Source organism: Ambystoma mexicanum, chromosome 8, assembly GCF_040938575.1.
Source record: "Ambystoma mexicanum isolate Mex_15411 chromosome 8, UKY_AmexF1_1, whole genome shotgun sequence".
NCBI lineage: Eukaryota > Metazoa > Chordata > Amphibia > Caudata > Ambystomatidae > Ambystoma > Ambystoma mexicanum.
This window is the reverse complement of record NC_090929.1, coordinates 948,082,921-948,102,401: the sequence shown is the minus strand read 5'-3', so window position 1 is coordinate 948,102,401 and position 19,481 is coordinate 948,082,921. Positions and strand designations below refer to the sequence as shown.

Below are 19,481 nucleotides of genomic sequence, written 5' to 3'. Positions count from 1 at the left end.
TTACCTCTCAAATGGTTTTCCAATGGGCAGCACCAAGTCTGGGGTAGCACAAAGTCTACCTGGCGGGGCTGCACAGTCAATGGCCGTTGTACTGTCGGCTAAATCGTTATGAGTTTAGTTAGCCTTTGGTGTTTCCACTGCCAGACTGACAGACCCCTGCTTTAAAGTGTATTTGGTTGTTTTTTTGTGCAAAACTCATGACAGATTTTTGTGAACTAATTTTTGCTGCAAAATGCAAGGGGTAGATTTGGGTGAGACAATATGGGTTGGGAAGAAGGTGGGGGGTTGGAGTGGGTGTAGTGGGAGGTTCGGGGGATTACCTCACATTTTTGGACAAAACTATTTGTAAATAAATTACATTAAAAAATACACAAGTAAATTGTGAGGTAAGGCGACACATGGAACCCTTGCGAGAATCGCAGGAAGAAGACTATGGCCCTCATTACGGGTCCGGTGGTAACCATGGCGGTAAAACAGGCAGGTAGCCATCGGACCAGTAATGATTTACCGCCGCTGACTTGCCGGAAACACCTGGGCATTACAACCCCAGCGGTCCGGCAAGTCAGGCGCCGGCAAAAATGTTGATCCGCATTCCCATAGAGTCCAATAGGACTCTACGGGAGTGGGGACCATGGAAGCACCGGAACCGTTAATGCTGCCGGTGCTTTCGTGAAAGTCTGTGGGCGGGTGCCATTCCACCCACCAGGTCTGATGGCACCTGCCCGCAGACTCGTAATTTGCCGGTCCGCAAACGACGGTGCCGGTAAGCTTACCGGCACCGATGTTTCCACAACGGCAAACTTGTAATGAGGGCCTATGACGGGCAATTTCTGGATTTTACTCCTGCAGCCCCATACTCTGGAATGATGGTGTTCATACTTTAACTATATAAGTTCCTGTCACATGGAGCTGAATCACCTGTAGCTCGTGTGTGTTCATTAACGTTTGAACATCCTTAGCTCCATAATGTTTTTGATATCCCTTAATATTGTGTACAGACATTTCTCCAAAAATTGTAACTTTTTGCAATGTTCATAATATATATTTTTTTATCATTTGCTACAATTATGCCCTCAGCTTAATGCAACTTGGCTATCCTATTTGTTTTTTGTCAAAATTGGAAAGCTAAAGTTAGAGATATGGAGGTAACATTTGGGTTATTTCTCTATCTATGTGCCTACATTAAGGACATTAATTTGTGATAAAAAAATGAAAAATAGGCAATACATAAGTGATGGTGATAAATATGTCCAGTGCCAATGGAAAATGTTTGCCTCAATTAGAAGCTCAAATGTTTTTCCCTATAAAATTGTTTTGTAATAGCTTTCTAATGAAATTCTCTATTTCCCTGTAGCTTTAGTTTGGACGTTCCATATCCATAAGGCAGTGGCACCAACTGGTCTTACTTGAGCTGCTACCATGGAGAACGAGCAGCAGGCCCCCACCACCTCCAGCAGTGCCGCCACCACCACCACAACCAGTGGCAGCCGCCAGACCGCCCCCCAGATATCGGTGTACAGCGGGATGCCAGATCGACAAACCGTACAGGTAATGCAGATCAAGTTCCGTAATCGCTTGCAATTGAGGATCACCAAGAAGTGAAGTATGGTTGTTGCTGCATGGTTAAAGCTTGTTTGGCTGAAATTCACAGAGGGGTCGATTTTCTTTGGATAGGATCTGTTTTTTTCCATAGTCTTGTGTTCTCCAGTAACCTTCTGTCTTTCTTTCTGCTCTATAAATTTAGAATTAAAACTCTCCTTTCTTTTGACACTGCATTCACATTGTGTCATCAAAGATTGAACTGCTTGAACACTATAGCCTCCTTGCGCAATTCTGTATGACTCACACCATAGAGAACATTCCATAGATTTATTTTCAAACTATTCAGTGATCTAATATTATCTGTGTATAAGTGAACAAATAAAACCACATGGTCCATTTTGATCTTTGTGTGCCAAAGTAATACATTTATTTTCCTTGTTTAAATAATAATAATAGAGACATTTAATTGATTGACCATTCTGGTTTTGCAATATGTAGTAGTACGTCATTTTTTAAGCGCCTTTCACCATTAGTATGGTCACAACGCGCTGTAGGTTGAGCGCCCTCTGGGGTCGAAGTCCAAGGTATGTGAAATTTGAGGAAGTGTTAGTATGCGTTTGTGCATTTTAGCCATTGCAAGGATATAAGGGGTGGCCAAGTTCCTGCTATGTAAAAACATGCTTTGTAAAATCTGACAGAATTTAAATGTGCAATAATTAGTTCGTATAATATAGCCTTATAGAATGAGGGAGGGGTCAATATAATGGGATATTGACTCTTAACCAATGTATGGCCTTTAAGAGTGGAACAAGGAAATAAAATCAGTTAGTACATTACATGTGGCTTTATTTTGTAGTATTTAAATAGCATGCTGTCTTCATCATCATAGTTTATTAAATTAGGATTTCTCCATTAACATTAAATAAGACATACATTTGAGGTAAAATAGATACAGAAACCATCTCCACATACCACCCATCACCACTTGGTAAAACATTGTGTAGACTCTATGCCAGACCGAGCATTGATCATTTTACAAAATTCTACCTAAAATCAATACAAGACCTAACATTTCATATATACTGTTCGACGAATGAACAGAACCCTAACACATTCGTACAGGTGAAAAATAAAACCTGTATTGTTAAAATACATAATAAATTGCCTCACCACACCCCCTAATGTTGTTCCGGATAAAATGCAGTTTCAGCAGTTTCTTACGCAGGTTCTCAAAGCAATTACAGACCAATAAAATATTACACAGGTTGTCAGGGACAGGCATTACACACAAGCAAGCATTAGTCATTTCTCGCGCCCCATTTAATACACACATTTAGAGGAAGCACATTTAGTTGGGTCATCAGAACTATTCTTCTACAATCAGGAGACACAATGTTATACACTTCCCCTCCTGTGACTGTGTTCCCCTGTAGAGCAGCGTACAACCTTGGGGATGCCGTTCTCCTATCTTCCTCCAAATCAACGGTTCAATATATTCACATCTACAAGTCCCCACAAATAATCCACAACTCTCAGTATTCCAAGTATATCTGTTTCTTTCTCGTGGGGGAGTTTACAATTTCTGTTAATACATTTTGGATATTTTTGTTCTCATCCTCTCTCATTTTCGTCTTCATAAAAAAGCCCCAAATCTAATGCATGCCAGTCTTTCAAATTTTGGGATCCTTAATTCTAAACGTAGACCACTATTTGTGGTGCTCAGTGGGAGTCCCGTTAACATTTTTACATGTTTATTCTGTCTAACTGCAAAGTACCCCCCAAAATCTCACTTCGCTGCCCCCACCTTAATTTTGTAAACATTTAAACACTTGTTTAAAATGCATCCTCCATAACATCTTAATAAGCCACCTAGCCTTATCTGAGCTTTCTCGGCTAACATATCTATATTTTTTGTCCATTTCCCATTTTTTTGCACCCACAATCCCAAAGAGCAAAAAGTGTCCACTAGCTCAATTTTCACACCATTTAAGAACCATGAGTAGTTCTTTTTATCTTTCCCAAAAACTATGATTTTAGTTTTCTTCATATTCAGCTTTAGATTATGTGCTCTAAAGTAGGTATCTGCATGTTGAGGCTTTGCAGAAGTTGATTGGAAGTTAGATCAAGTAAGGCCATGTCATCCGCATACAGGAAACATCTGATGGGTGTATTTCCTAATACTGGGGAGCATACTTTAAAAGCACTAGCTATTGGGTTAAAATCTGCTAAAAATAGTATGAATAAAAGAGGGGGCTAAAGAGCATCCTTGCCTAACACCCCCTATTAAGGATCAAATCTGCTGAAAACCTCCCCACTTTAGAGCACCCGCGTGAGTATTCATATAGCACCTCGTTATTGTAGTAAGCCTGGAGGGAGATTCGCTGCCTCCATCTTCTGCCACATGGCCTCCCTGTCGACTGATTTGAACGCTTTCTCAAGGTGCAAAAATGCTACACACAATCTACCCCCTCTAACAGAGAAATATTTTTCAATTCATGTATTTAGAACAAGGCATTGGTCTAAAAAAACCTTCCTGAACCCTTCTTGTGAGGCTTGCAAAATGTTGTTTGAGAACGCCCCCTACTCCAATCTATGTTTCAAGCATTTATTAAAAATCTTGGTCAGAATATCTAAAAGAGAAATTTGATGGTATCAGTGCGGGTTATTAATATTACCCTTTTAAAAAATTGGAACAATTATGGCACTTTCTGGGGAGCTTGGAATTACTCCAAACTGCCTGATAGCATTAAAATGTGTTTCCAAAATCAGTGCCTGTCAGTCCAGGAACCATTTTGGAAAATCGACCCTCAAACCATCTGGGCCAGCCGCTTTCCCATTAGGCAGAGAAAATGTCACAATTTCTATAGTCTACCCCTGTAGCCTTTTCTACCCTATCAGGGTTGAAGACAACTTTCATGTTTGTCTTGATACATTGAGAATTTTAATTGCAACTTGGTTTAACTGAAACAGGTTTAAAACAGGCATGCATTAGGTGTCATGTAAAAGTAAATTGTTTCTCTACAAGAAAGTGAACATATTTTCCAATGGCTTGGCTTTCCTTCATGTTTAAATAGCATGTTGCAGCCATAAAAGAGGTCCCTCCCAGAGAGGAAGTGTCTTTTTTTTAAAAATATTGCGTGTAAATTGCATTGTTGTTTCCCTTTTACAGAATGTTCAGAATGCAGTCAATACCAATAGTTAATTACTGTACTCAAAATATTTGGCGGAGGAGAGGTCAATAACAATCTCCATGTGCTAATAGCAATTATCTTTAAAATCTATACCATTGTGTATTGCTAATTCTACTCTGAACCACCATATATACCCATACAATGTCGTGTTGTCAGCAAATTATTTTGTGATGTATATCTTCTTATTGCCAGTGGAGTCTGCGTGGAAAAAAGGCATTTTCCTGATGCTTATAGCGGGCCCCCTAACTTCATATACTTTACAGGAACAACAGAAAAAAACAGAACAATGCCTTGCAGCCTTGCTACTAGGCCAAGAATCTACAACTGCAGCTATCCAGATGTTTTGCACTCTGACTTCCATGATCCCTCACCAATAACTATGCTGAGGAGGGCTGATACTAGTTGTATTCCAAAACCTCTGGCGAGCCAAAGGTTGCTGTCCTAGGCTGATACTTGACGAGCTCTTCAAGCTGATCACAAGCATAATCTTGATTTCTTTGATTAGAACTAGCCTGTTGTTCTGCAAGGGACTTCAGCAGGAAGCCCTTCACCATCATACTCACTCGTGTGTGGATAGCTGCTCTGAAGGGCGTCTGAATGTCGTGCCGAAGCCAAATCGACATCTCCCTTGCATGCCGTGTAAAACTCTTATTCTTTTATTACTGATTCATTCGAAAAGAGTTCCCGTTTTCACCAAATTTGCAATTTACTTTTACACACCTCCTCTTCGATGCCCATCCTAAACAGTTTCACTCTTTACACACATTCCTGTGTAATCAAACTGTCCTTCGCTATAAAAGAAGGTGCTGTTTCAGCTGTACTGTGGCTGCCCGAGGAGATCCATCTAGGCTTGAAAGCTAGCTGACCAATATCGGAGGAGCCCAAAGGCACCATCTTTGAAGTCCTTTTTTTAAATAAGCTTTTAAGTTGTTGTATGCTCATCAAACTCGATCAGTGTTGATGTTCTCGTTTGGCGTGCGTTTAGTCTCCTTCTCCATGTATGTACCCTAACTACGTAACTGGCAAGGACAGAGGTGGGTTTAGTGAGAGATACAGCAGGTGTGACTGTGTGAGAATATCATGAGGGCAGCCTTGAGTAAAGCAGCATTAATGATGGTTTTGCCCATTCAGCCGAGAGCTATTTATTTCCTGGGCCCTCCACTGTCGGCTTGGTGTCATTTCTGCATATAGTTTCACTCCGATTTAGGTGACTGCTATATTTATTTTACATCTCCAGTGGCACTTCCCCCTGCCAAAAATAGTGACTGCGTACTGCAGTTAAAAGCGGTCAACGCCATCTATCTCTAAAGATTAGAAAGGATTATGCAGTTGTAGCAACAAGACGTTGGAAATCGTCACCATTGATAGTTCTGGATAGTGCTTATTTATTTTGTATTTATTTATTGATTGGGTATTTATAATGCGGCTATACACAATGTGTTTCGAGGCGCAACAAGAGGGTGGGGGACAAGGGAGGAAAAACAAAAAACAATCCTACTAGGCCATGTGACATTCAGATCATGCAAGTGCAGTAAAGGGAAGTGCAGGGGGGAGGGCAGGGGTGGAAAGTGCTGGTCAGGGTGGCAGGGTCCGTGAGAAACATGAGAAAAGCGAGTTCTTGGGGAGGCCAGTTGGACAGAACCAGGGGAAGTAGAGAGTGCAGGGGAAGGAAGGTCCACTTGATAAGTGCGAGGTAAGGGGCTGGAAGGGCTACAGGGGATCAGGCCCAGCCAGGGTAGTGCAGGGCAGGGAGCCGAAAGCGCATGTGCAGGTGGAAGGGAGGGAATCAGGGGAGACCAGGTGCAGGGGTAGGCTGGACTACGTGGAGGGGACTGGTGCCCTGTAAGACTCTGAAGGAACCAGTCAGCCAGCCAAGCACAGACAGGACATTAGCAGGGGAGAGCGAAGGAAGAAGAGAAAAGGATGGTCTTGAGAAGCTTTAGGAACGTAAGGAGATCAGGCTCAAGTCTGAGAGTGGCAGGGAGGCCATTCCAGATGGCATCACCTGCGAAGGAGCGATATCCCCCCCCACCCCACTTTCTGCTTGGAAAAGCATCTGATCTGCAGAAAGTTAGTGCTAGACGACCGAAGGGTTCTAGCAGGGAAGTATTTAGGGAGATGGAGTTGGATGTAGCAGGGTCCCAGGCCTGAGAAAACCTTGTGGCTGATGTCTTGAACTTGATCCTCACAGCAACTGGGAGCCAGTGGAGAGATTTTAGGGCTGGAGAGATGCGATCCCTGGGATTGATTCCAAGGTTAAGTCTTGCAGTTCTGTTATGGATTAATTGAAGGGGACTAAGGGAGGAGTTGGGAGGCAGCTTGAGGAAGAGGCTGTTGCATGTGTTCAGCCCAGAGATGGCCAGAGCTCTGGAGACATTGTCTTTCTGGGGGAAGTTGAGGAAAGGGAGAATGCCTCTGAGGAGGTGTAGCTGGAAATGGGCCTTCTTGGCAAGGTCCGTGATGTGAGGAGAGAAGCAGAGAGAGGAGTTGAAGATGACACCAAGGTTTGTTGCCTCACAGGAGGATGAGGGGAGACAGCCCATGGAGAACGACTAGAGTGTGGGAGGGAAAGATGGAGCAGGGGTCCCAATGAGGAGGATCTCTGTCTTACTGGCATTGAGGCAGCGATTGTTAGCAGTGCACCATGCCTGTATAGCAGACAGGCAGTCAGGAATGAGAGAGAAAGATGAGGAGGCAGAGGAGGGAAGCTAGGAGGAGAGCTGTGTGTCCTCCCCATAACACTGGAAGTTAGGCGAGAAGGTGGAGATCAAGCGGGCTAGGGGGGCCAAGTAGATGATAAAAAGCCAAGTCAAGTCAGGGCTCTTCCAGGACGTCAGCAGACGTTTGTCATCAGGCTTTCTTCTAACGGGTTCACAGTCTCCTTATACATCTTGCAGCTGAACAGGATACTTGGCTACTTCAGGTTTCTTCCAGGATCTCTAGAATTGGTACAGGGGTCCTCTTATTCAAAAGGCAGGTAAGAGCCGAAATTCCCACTAGCCAATCAAAGTGCTGGCCCACACACACAGGCACCCACCCACCAGCAGTGGTCCAATCAGGACCATTGGTGGCATTGCTCATGAATACCATTCAGACACACTGAAACCAGTTTGTGGATTGGGACCAGGCAGTCCTAATCCACTTCCTGGCAGCAAATGCACATGGCCCTGCAGTAGCCCGTGAAAAACCTCTGCTTTCCTGGGCACTGGAAGTTCATATAAGGATGTTTCTGTCCTCACAGGTCAGGAAGAAGGGTTAGAGAAAAGATGGCCAAGGGACAAACGAAAAACCTTGTGGCATGGCCATGTTTGGACACTAGCCACAGTAGGTAACCAAACGCAGTAAAGCTAAATTAAAATACACCAAAAAATGGCTGAAAGTAACTGCTCCCCCAGCTTATCCCTTGGGCACACCTAAAGTAACCGAAAATCCTCTGAGTGTTAGTCTAGGGCAAACCAAAAAGTGTACCCCATTGTACTGCATTGTAAAATGCATTGTACAATGCCGAAAAAGTTACCAAAAGTGATAACAATGTAATAAGACTAAGGGAAACAATGTTTCCCAGTGCTGACAGCCTGAAGGACATGTCAGTTTCCCCATGACAGATGAGCAAAAGCCAGTGCAGTGAAGCTGAAGGTTTCACTGCACTGCAAAAAGAACCGGTCAGAATCAAAAATAAAAGCAAAAGGTTTTGGGGTCCATAAAAATGGAGGGAAATGTGCTGTAAAGAAATCTTTCTTTGCTAACACTTATGTAGAGTGCAAGGTCCAGGCAACCCAACCCTACTGCAGGCCCTGATAGTTGTAGATCTAGCTGGTTATGGAATGCACTTCTCAGAAGCTCAACTTCTAGGCAGTAACAGTTCTCAACATTTCTAGTTCTGACTATTGCCCATTCTGCAAGGCAGGACTAGACTGGAAAATATAATAGGCTGGGGCAACAGTAGGACAGTGGCCTGTAATCGCAAACGCCATTTCCTAAATTTTGGTTACATCAATCTTATCGGTTCAGCAATGAAAACGTGTTTCAAATAGTGCCTTTTAAAGGACATTTGGTAAGTATCATTAGCCAAAACTACCGGCTGCAGGGTACGTCAAACTTTCCCACTCTGATGTACCTGGAAAATGGCCCCCGCTTCCCCAATTGGATGTTGGGATGGCCCTTCGGGAATTGCCCAATAGCCACTAGTTCTCAACCACGCAGGTTTTAAATGGAACTCATTCTTGGAGTCAATATGAGCAAGAACATTTCTTTGCCTTTTCCTGCTATTAAAAGGGAATTTGTGTCCCAACGGGACCACAACTCACTTGCTGTGGTTGCGTTTCTACGAACAGCTGCAGTATTCAAGGGCTTCTCAGCGGCTGCCTCTTTGTAATGTTTGTACAGTTCTGCTGACGGCGCGTGGCCTGTCAGGGTACAATTACCCAGCGGGCCATGCTTTGGAAAACCCGCTATGACCGTCTGTGGTTTCAAAAGCCATGCTGCTTCCTTTAGTCGCAGGCAGCCATAAAACCTTGTCAATAATGCATTTGCGTTTTTTTCTTTAAAACAAAATAGAGAAACGCTCAAATGCTGGCCAGTCTGATACCATATTAGCAAAATAGCATGTGTTACTTTTAAACACCGCAGCTTATCTTTGGGACACCGCAAAGCTGAGCTGACCACACCAGGATAAAAACAAAATTGCACAGAGGTTCTGCAGCAGGTGTTTTATTACGAACGTCAGTTTATACAAAACCTAGTACATCCAAGGGACTTGGTTGAATTCTGCTGAGTTCTATTCAGTTTCACTGGTTGTTTTATCTTCATGTGCATACGGTCTATGTTGTTGTTGCGTAGTATTTTAGTGAACGAACACACTGGCTCTGTTGTTCTGCTGGGTGTGGGTAACCCGATTCGTAAGTAGTTGTGGAGCACCTATACTGTAAGTGGATCCTTTAGAAAACATCTGATTAGTGCTCAACTTTGCAGTTTGGCGTATGGTCCCCACCACACAAATCTCAGGAACTGTGATGTGCACGTGTTGGGTGGCGAACTTTTTAATAACTTCCTGTGTCACACAGGAAGTTATTAAAGTTTGCCACCCAGATCCCCGCGCGCCTTTGTTCTACAATCCCTGCCGTGTAATTACTCGGCTAGCCAGCAGTAATGGCCCCGGGGGGCTGCCCTCGCTTCCCGGGCTAGGGGTGGGGTCATCGCATCCATCATCATCAAAGTCTTGGACTTGGACAAGTCCCTTCCACCTCTGTTTGTTTTCTGGAAGGAGTAGCCAGCCTGCCGGACATCTATGGTCGGTGATGCATGTGCAGTGTGCGCGCGCGCGCGGTGGCACAGGGCCCCGCTCTCAGGGAGGAAGGGGGAGGGGGGAGGGTTGAACAATCGCAGATCACACTATTTTAAAAAGGGGCTGTGCTTTTTAAAAGGGGCTATTCTGATAAATTGATTTGCGCTTTTTCCGAGCGAGGCCACAGTGTCACCTCCCAAGCCATTGTGATGCTCTGAAGACAAATACCCCCTTAGGCCATACAATTACTGCTTATCACTTTCTTTGCTGTAGCCCAGCTTTTAAAGCAGGAGCGATTCATGGCTCACTTGAGAGACCATTGTTTTGGGCAAGGCATTTGCATGTTAAGAAATGCAAAGGGTCATTTGTATTCTAAAAGCACCCACAAAGCTAGTTAGCTGTCTAAATGTACACCCTTCCCCAGGTAACTTAAAATATCTTACAGAGCAGTTTTAAACTACATAATTATCAGATGTTCATATTTAACACACCAAAAAATTGTTTATTTTTGGTAGTATGTAATATATTCTTCACACAACACAAACTGGTAACATTTTCTCATAATAGTCTTAAGACTTAAAAGTACATTTTTAAAACTCAAAGGCCATGTTTTCCCTTGTGCTGAATTGCATTTTGGTATTTGTAGTCTCTCATTCAAGAAGAGGACAGGAATACCGCAATTTAATCATGTTTGCATAACACAAGCATTTATATATTTGTGTGAATACCCATTTGTGTACTTTTTAAGTCTTATTTATAAAAAAAAAACAGAGTACTGTTCCAAGCCAAACATGGGGTTAAGGGCAAACGATGAGCGGGCAAACAAGTCATTTATATATGTCCAAGATGTGGTAAGAGGTTGCAGTCTTGGAGATTTTATTTTCTCTCATTGTTGCCATGTGTTATTTTTTAGGGTATAAGTAAAGGCAACATGTGGGTGGGCACACTTTTTTTCAGAGTGAAGGAAAAGATCCGGACACTGGTGCGCTGTGGTTCACAGTTTATAATAAGTTAACCACAGCGCACCATTGTCTGGATCTTTTCCTTCATATTGTTATTTAAATGGGCTGTTTGTAGTGTTTCAGCCACCGTACCGTTGTTGCTGCAGTGGATGATGCACTATGAAATAGATTCTCATGTATTAACAATTTCAAGTTAGGGGAGCGCAGTGTCCTGTCTGACACTTCTTAATCATAGTATTCCACTTTTTCAGAGGGTGGCCACTACCCCCGCTTGAGTATTTTTGATTCCAGCAAACTTGCTCAAGTGTTCAGCTACCAGGTTCCCCCCCTCACCCCCCGTGATGTCCAAGTGCAGACACTTACCCACAAGACCACATAAAAGCCTCATCAAAACACTTTTGTTTTCCTGGGAATATTTCACTAAATATAGATTGTTGGGATTAAAAGGGCTTCTTTTTACCCTTTGCCAGCATAGTTATTGGAAAATCTCCCCTCGCGGGTCATTTTTCTGGTGCTGATTAAAGTTTTATAAATGCCAGTGCTCTTTTGTCTTGTGCACTTTCTTCTAAGGGGAAAGGTCAATTGAATCAAACGTGTATATTTCGCATTAAGATATGCACACTTACTGTGGGTATATTCATAGGTGCTTGCTTTTTATATTTGCTATGGGGCCAGAAATTCCCACACCTAGTGATGTGAGGGAGCCGTACACATTCCATGGTCAACACGCTACATTTTACAGCAGGAATGGGAAACAGGCCATGTGATTTACAGGCAGATATAAACATAACATCTCAGCAACAGTCACCTAACCTGCTCAGTTGCCATTGCAACATTGTGTTATGGGATTCCACGCTTCCCCTTTCAATTCCTGCACCCCGCAAAACAGTTCTGGCCTGCTCGCCCCATCCAATGAAGGCTCACAGGGTAGATTGGCGAGGCTTCCTTCTCTTTTTGTCTGCTACTACAAATGAAGCCTCACTCCTGATATTGCCACATAGGTAAATGTTAAGTGACAAATCATATACTGGACATCACATTGTATTTTTCTCCTGCCTTACTAATGGCAGTGTGTTTTTGATGTAACTGCCCATGATATTTTGTATATGAACTAATTCTGTGAAATTTTCTGTAATGTCACAGGCCACCATTTTATGCAAGTAAGGGGCCCCCGCACATCTTATCCCACCCAGGAGCCCGCAAATCCTAGGGCAGGCCCTGGGTGAGGGTCCACCTTGAAGTTTTATCTGTGGCCTGGACTGAAGGCCGTTTGTTATTCATTTCATTTTAATTGTCTAAGGAAGGAGGCCCTCACCTTTTTAGATGTGGCTGGCTCTCGGCTGGCATAAGCATTGTGTCCGTTGCGTGCCGTCCTGCAGCTTTAACTTACACCATGACCTTAGTCGTACTGATTGGGGCTCCTCTCACTCAGGAACACAATCTGACCTTGGGACGGGCTAACCGCCGCCCCACCCCCATTAGCGTTAACATCTCACACCTGTAAAACTTAATGTTTGTGTTTAAATATGACTTCTTCGTCCAAACCTCTAAAACCCCAATGCTGTGGACTCTGGCGTCCGACCAATTTTCACATCATTGCTTCTTGTGGTTGAATGGTGCATTTCGCCAGACGCCATGTTTCCAACCCTAGGCTTTTCATTTCAAACCAGTGTAATTCGAATACTGGGCACTGCACTACTAACTGCCACGCAGGGTAGTTTCTAGAACATTTGGAAAGGACTAATATTTTTTGTATGTGAACACATTGCATTTCGAAAAATATTTTCAATATCCACAAGCTACAACCTTTGGGCTTGGCCATTGTTACAATATCGTCTATTAAACCATGGGCGAGGAACTTTTTGGGCAGCTTACACTGCAAACAGGTTCCCTTGTATGGACTTAAAATGTTGGCAGCTAAGGCACAGTCGGATTGTGTTTTGCCCAGGACCACACACCAATTAAGTGGTGAAGCTGGAATTTGAGCCCAGCCTGCGTGCTTGACCGCTTATCTTCCCAGCTAGATGGCACAGCTATGCATTTCTGTTTGGCTTGCCAGGACTAAAATAACTGCTTCATAGCAATGACTTGACGAGCACAGAAATTGCAGAAAAAAACAACCTGACAAAATATTAATCTTTCTAGAAACATGTTGAGCAAAGCAAAAATAGGATTTGTAGTTTTATTTTTCCAATCCAGATGAAGACCCGCAAGGAAAGTCAACGGCCACCAACTTCTAGTGATGCTTCACAAAGCATGCAGATGTATGCATCCCTTCCATTTCTAATCTCCTAACTTCCACACATCTTAAGGGACCATCGACTAATAATAGCCACTCCCAGTCGCTCACTCTGTACTTTCTCTGCAGCCACTGAATTGTCGTCTGCTTTAAACGCTCTGCTGATAACAAAGAGGCACCCGTTTCTTTCTTTGCAGATAAAATGCAAAGCAAAAAAAATAGACAAACTGGAACTGAGCCCTCTGAGCATTTTTAGTCCCTGGCTACTGGTGAGTTTATTTGTTGGTAGCATCTAAGAGTGATAAATGTTATGTTATGATGATTTAAACCGTGCACCGCTGCCATTCGCATGATCTGCAGGCATTCATGTGGCTCTGTAAGCACATTGGATGGGGTTGTTTAGTGAGGGAAGAGGGATAGGATAGAAGTTGTGCTCTTTTGTTGATGCTATCATCTGTGCGTGTGGGCTTTCTGGTTGTGATTTGTTGTGTGCACTGAGCTGCTTGTGTCTGGAGGGGTAGCGTCCAGTGTCTTGTTGTGTGCAATAGTTTGGTCTTTTGCTGTGGTTAGTGTGTGGTTTTTGTGTGCAGTTTTGTTGGTCCTTTTTGTGCCTGTGTAGTACATGAGAGGTATCCAGGTGTGGAAAAGAGGAGGGGGTGGTTAGTTGGTTTCTGTTTCACTCTGGGTGTGTGGTTGTTTTATTGTTAGTTCTTAGAACCGTATTGTCCCATGTTTGCTTTGGTCACAGAGTATGGTTTGTGCGGGTGCACATTTTAAACTTGTCTCAGTGAGTTGAATAGCCAGGTTTTGAGTAATTTTCAGAAATGTAGGTGGTTTTCTGATCTTATTTCCGATGGTATCGAGTTCCATAGTTTTGGCTCTAAAATAGGAGAATGCGGTTCCTCAGAATTTCCTTTTCTCTTACTGTTTCGTTTCTATTTGGACATCGTTGTTCGATCTTGGGTTCCTTCCTGGTAGGTAGAAGTTGATTTTAGCCTGGAGAAATTCGGCTCCTTGCCCATGTAGTCATTTGTGGGTGGTACAGAGGGCTTTAAAATAATGCATTTTTTAACTGGTAGCCATTGTAGATTTCTCACGGCTGGTGATTTATGGTGTCTAATGAGTGCCAGGAGTAGTCTTGCTGTACTATTTTGGATGCGTTGTAGATTTTTGGTGAGCCATTCTGGCATACCAAGGTAGAGACTGTTTGAATAGTCTGACCTTGATAGTACCAAGGAGATGATTAGCAGGGTTCTGTGTGGGAAGTTGAGGTAGGGGAGTATCCCTCTTATTAGACGCAGGAGGTAGAAGCATTTGTTTGCTATTGCGTTGACTTGAGGTTCTAGAGAAAGTCTGTTGTCCATTAGGATTCACAGTTTTTTTCATCACTGTCTCTGGTTGGGTTCCCATGCATGGTGGCCTGCTCAGGTATGTCTGTCGCATTGTCTTCTGGAGGGGAGATCATTATTTCAGTTTTTGTCAGATTTAGCTTGAGATCGTTTTGTCATCCAGGTCTATGTCTGTGAGGCATTTGTTGAGGGTAGTTTTTGGGTCTTGGGTAGAGGTTATCTTGAAGATGAGTTTGGTATCATCTGCATAGTTGTAGGTAGTCAGTCCATGGATCTGAATTCGTTTGTTGATGTAGATGTTGAAGAGGAGCATAGAGAGGCTTGATCCTTGCGGTATGCTGCCGATTATATTTTTAGTGTTAGATGTAAATGGCAGTAATGTTCTTTCTGTTCGGTTGGTAAGGAAAGATTTCAGGCATTGTAGTGCAGAGTTTTTAATGCAGCATTCATCCAGTCACTGTATTAGTGTTGTGTCTGATTGTCTCGAAGGCAACTGATAATGTCTAGTAGTATGAGGGCCGATTGGGTGCTGTTGTCTGTTTATTTTTAGGTCGTCCCATATGGAGAGAAGTGCTGATTGAGTTCCTCTCATGGGTCTGAAGCTGATTTGGGAGTGTGTCGAATATTCAGTTGCTTTCTACAAGGTTGAGTAGTACTTTGTAGATGTGGTTTACTAGGATTTTCATTGGCTAAGGTAGATTCAATATGGGTCGGTAGTTGGTAGGGTCTTCTGCATTTCCTATTTTGTTTTTTAGGAGGGGCTTGATGTATGCTGATTTGAAAGTTTTAAGAAATATTCCTGTGTTTAGGGATAGGTTAATTGGTAGTTGGAAGCATGAGTCTGGCATTCTGTAGTTGAGGAGTTTTTTGAAGATGTCTGGTAGTCATGGGTCACTGGGGGATCCGGCAAGGGTGCTGTCTTTTTATTTGTTTGTTTAAAACCTCTTCGCATATAGGTTTGAAACGATTTAGTGTTGTGGGGGTTGGTGGTACGCTAATTTCTGGCAGTCCTGGGCACGTGTTTTTGGTAGGGGGACTTGCATAGATGGTCTGTTATATTGCTTTTATTTTGTTCTTGGATGCTTTGTGATGTTGTTGCATATGGATTGTGATGGTACGATGCATCGGAGAGGAGGCCAGAGTGAATGCGGCAATGAGAGCCAGCCCGGTGCCCCAGCTCCGTAGCTCCATTAGTGTTTCCCTCAGGCCAGCGGTACATGCTCTGTTGTCATGCACAGTGAAGCTGGGGTGGATGCAATTGTCTTTGGTGGTCAGTTAAAGGAATGAAAGCTTTCAAGGCGTTCGTGTCCAGACACATTAAGATACTGTCAAGTTTGGACAAACTGGGATAGGAACCACGATTTACAGTGGGTGTCTCCACCATTTTGAACCAAGAAGACACATCTTACCATTTGAGGTAAACATTTGTTCCCTCAACGACGCATTGAATGCCCCAAAGATATCTATACCCATGATGGATTATCTTACTTACCCTTACACTGGATAAGTTTTCGATAGAGACCCCGGGACCATCCATTCCATCACACGTCCTGATGAAGGCCTGCCCATAAAGCTGCACTATACAGCTCCTCGAGGCCGAAACACCTTTGTGTCGACGATATAACCATTTGAACAGTGCACATTTGAAGCATTGTTAATGTGCCTTTTGTATATATGTCCATTGATGTGGGTTTATGTTTATTCTTGTGACTGCACAATTGAAATGATCAACCAATAGTAGCAGTTATCTGTTGTTGTTATTGCATTGAGATCCAGCCTGTCTTACCGGATCATATCTATATGTATTGTTTTTTCTAAACATCTCTGGGTGCTCTATCCCCACCAACATTATCCAGATGTCATTAAATACATTTTGTGAAGAATAATGCAGTAAGAAGTGACTGTTATATTTGCTATAATGTTGGAACTATGTGACCTCTCACCTCTTGGGAAAGGTGTCAGCAACTTTTAAATCCTCCCTATAAAATCAATCCATGCAAAGCTGCAGGGTCCATAATAACCTCCCACGCCCATCATGTCAGATTTCAGAGAGATAGGGTACCATGAGAAGACAGGAGTCAACCCGCATCCAGTATGCAATGATCCCCACGTGGCACATTGTCCTATCACTGTGCTCCACACTGGTTGGAATCCTGATTGATAACTGCCTGAGAGATTTACATCTTCAATCCACTGAAATGCAACACATTTACCAATAATTATTGGGCGAGTCTCATTTGATATGAGGGTGAAGCCTGTCAAAGGATCCTGTTAAAGGCTAGGGCCCCACATCAATCATATGATCAATGGAAGACATTATTTTAGCTCTGAAAAGATAGATTTTACTGGCCAAGTGTAAAAGTTTGGTTGTTGTGCTTTAGATTATCCTCCTAAACCCGACTACTGTTGTAGGTTTACCTTAACTCACCTAGGTTATTTATTGTAATACAAAAATATAAATGTCAAAATGTGTCTGTGGGTTTGGGGCTTGGCGAAGCATTGTTCCTTATACAATTTCTCACCATTTCACCAATATGCACCACGTTTTGCATATTTACCTCTTAGGACCCCACGGACATTACTGGCTATGTGACATTTGGAGACACCACCCCTTTTCCTGGATTTCAGCAAAAAGGTAAAAGTTGTTTGCGGTCTGCCGACGAATCCGTAAGCCACGTTCATTGGAAAGGAAAACATAAAATGTATGGGAGGTGAATGGACCCGAGAGGCGATGGTGAAGGCAGGTAGCATTCCAGAAGTTTCCACATTTTTGCCACATCAGGTGAAATGACTTTTCCAGAGGATTTTTGTGAGATGGTTGCCTGTCGACGAAGCCGTAAACCAGGTTTGCCGAAAAGGGAAACAAAACATTTTGTTTCTCAACCGGTCCCGACACGATGAACAAAACTCAAGGTCCAAAACCACATTTCAAAGCCCTAGGATGCACGGTTTCCCAGATATTTTCACCACAACGAACTGCACCACACCAGGGTGAGGTGGGACAATGACCTACAGGATCATTCATTTTCAACAATTAATGAGAGTATTATCATGTCTGTTTGCCGAACCCATTTGGAGAACAGGTACTTCTGCTAGTATTTTAATAATTATGAATTCATGGAAAAGTCGAATACAATTTGCTGTAACACCAGCACTTGAAGAGGAACATGACCCGGTCATTTTAGCATATAATCTGTGGAATGTTAACCTTTACAGCACCTACATTAGCATTTTGAGAGGAACTCACAAATCACAAAGGCAATTCGAAAGATCACTGCCAGTAATTACCACGAAACAAGTGCACACTTGATTACAATTGTCATAGCAGCCCCATACGAGGCAATTATGAGTACATTTAATGAATTGATAAAGATGTTTTATGATTTTTGCCTCTCACCCCCATCAGAAAAGTAAAATTGTCCAATTGACAAAGAATGCAAATGTACGCTTATGGGCTCTTCTGCAACCTCTGCGACACCCTCTCTTTCCATTGTACCCTCTTGTCCGACACACTCTGCCGGACAAACCTTGGATGTTCTCATCTCCTCAAGCATCAGAGGAAGTGGAGGGCTTCGGCGCCTCCTCTGACCTACTGGCCTGGCGCCTGCTCCAAGGGCAATACAGACTCTCTGTCCAGCCCACGAAGAGAGTCCACATCCAAGCCTGGCTCTCTGCTGCCTCTAACAACACACCTGAACTCTTTAAAATATGCAAGGATCTGACCAATCCTTCTGCAGTCTCCATCTCTCCTGTTCCCTCCAAGACCCCCAGTACGGCTCTGGCTTCTCACTTAACCACTAAATATCAGGACATTCTGTCCTCGCTCTCTTCCTCTCCCTCTACCTCTCTCGGCACCCCTCTGGCCACCTCTCCCTCTCCCCCTCCTTTCTCCTCTTTCTCGCTGACAAAGCCCGACAGTGTTTCTAGACAAGTTCGATCCATGAAAGTGTTGTCCAAACAGATGCTCCCCTGCTCCTCCAAAACCATCAAGGACCACATTGACAACCTTGCTCCAGCCTTAGCCGATTCCTGCAATCTCTCTTTCGCCACTGGATCTTTCCCTTCTCTCCTCAAGCACTCCCTTGTGCACCCCCACTTTAAAAAGCCTTCTACCGATCCTACCTGTCTGGCAAACAATCGCCCATCTCTGTCACTCCGTTCCTGGGCAAACTCCTGGAAAAGCTGGCCATCTCCCAGTTTACTCGCCACACTTAATCTGTTGGTTGTTTCCATGACCATCAGTCTGGCTTCAGAGCAGTCGGAGGCATTGAAACTGCTCTCCTGAACACCTGTGAAAATCTGCTCTCTAATCTTGACTCCAGCCTTCCTTCTGTCCTCATGCTCCTTGACCTTTCCTCTGCTTTCGACAGTCAATCAAGCCATCCTAATCAATCGACTCAGTAAGAATCTGGGCATCGCGGCTCAGCCCCTGGAGTGGTTGAACTCCTTCCACCTGGACCAACCCTCCCAGGTACAACTTGGATCCTTTCTCTCAACCACCTCCCTCTCCACATGTGGTGTTCTCCAGGGCACTATTCTGTCACCCTGGCTCTTCAATGTCTACTTGGTCCCTTTGGTCTACATAATCTCTACCTTCTCCTCTAATTTTCTTTATTTATTTTGTATTTATTTATTTAGCTTCTGGTTTACAATTAAAACATTTCAGCTACACATGGTATCAGACATTCAGTGTTATGCGAATGACACTCGTCTCTCTTTCAGGCTCCCCTCAGCGTCCTCTCTTCTCTCGCTCATTCCTGGCTATCCGCGACTCAGAATTGGTGCACCTCCAACAATCTCTGCCTTAATTCCAGTAAGACGGAGCTCCTGCTTTCCCTCGCTCACTCTGCCTGCCCTCCTTGGGCCCTCGTCCTTCGCCTTCATGTGAGGCAAAACACCTTGGTGTCAATCATC

At 43.6% G+C, this 19,481-nt stretch overlaps 1 protein-coding gene across 6 annotated transcripts in view; it reads left to right on the top strand.

The window, feature by feature from the left end:
• PHC2 (polyhomeotic homolog 2) overlaps positions 1-19,481 on the top strand; it is a 1,003,431-nt gene that overhangs the window by 331,328 nt on the left and 652,622 nt on the right. For all 6 annotated transcript variants that reach the window (XM_069610853.1, XM_069610856.1, XM_069610854.1 and 3 more), the window contains one exon: positions 1,355-1,548. In XM_069610853.1, coding sequence (XP_069466954.1) covers positions 1,420-1,548 — 129 coding nt within the window. In that variant the 5' untranslated portion in view covers positions 1,355-1,419. The remainder of the gene's footprint in view (positions 1-1,354; positions 1,549-19,481) is intronic.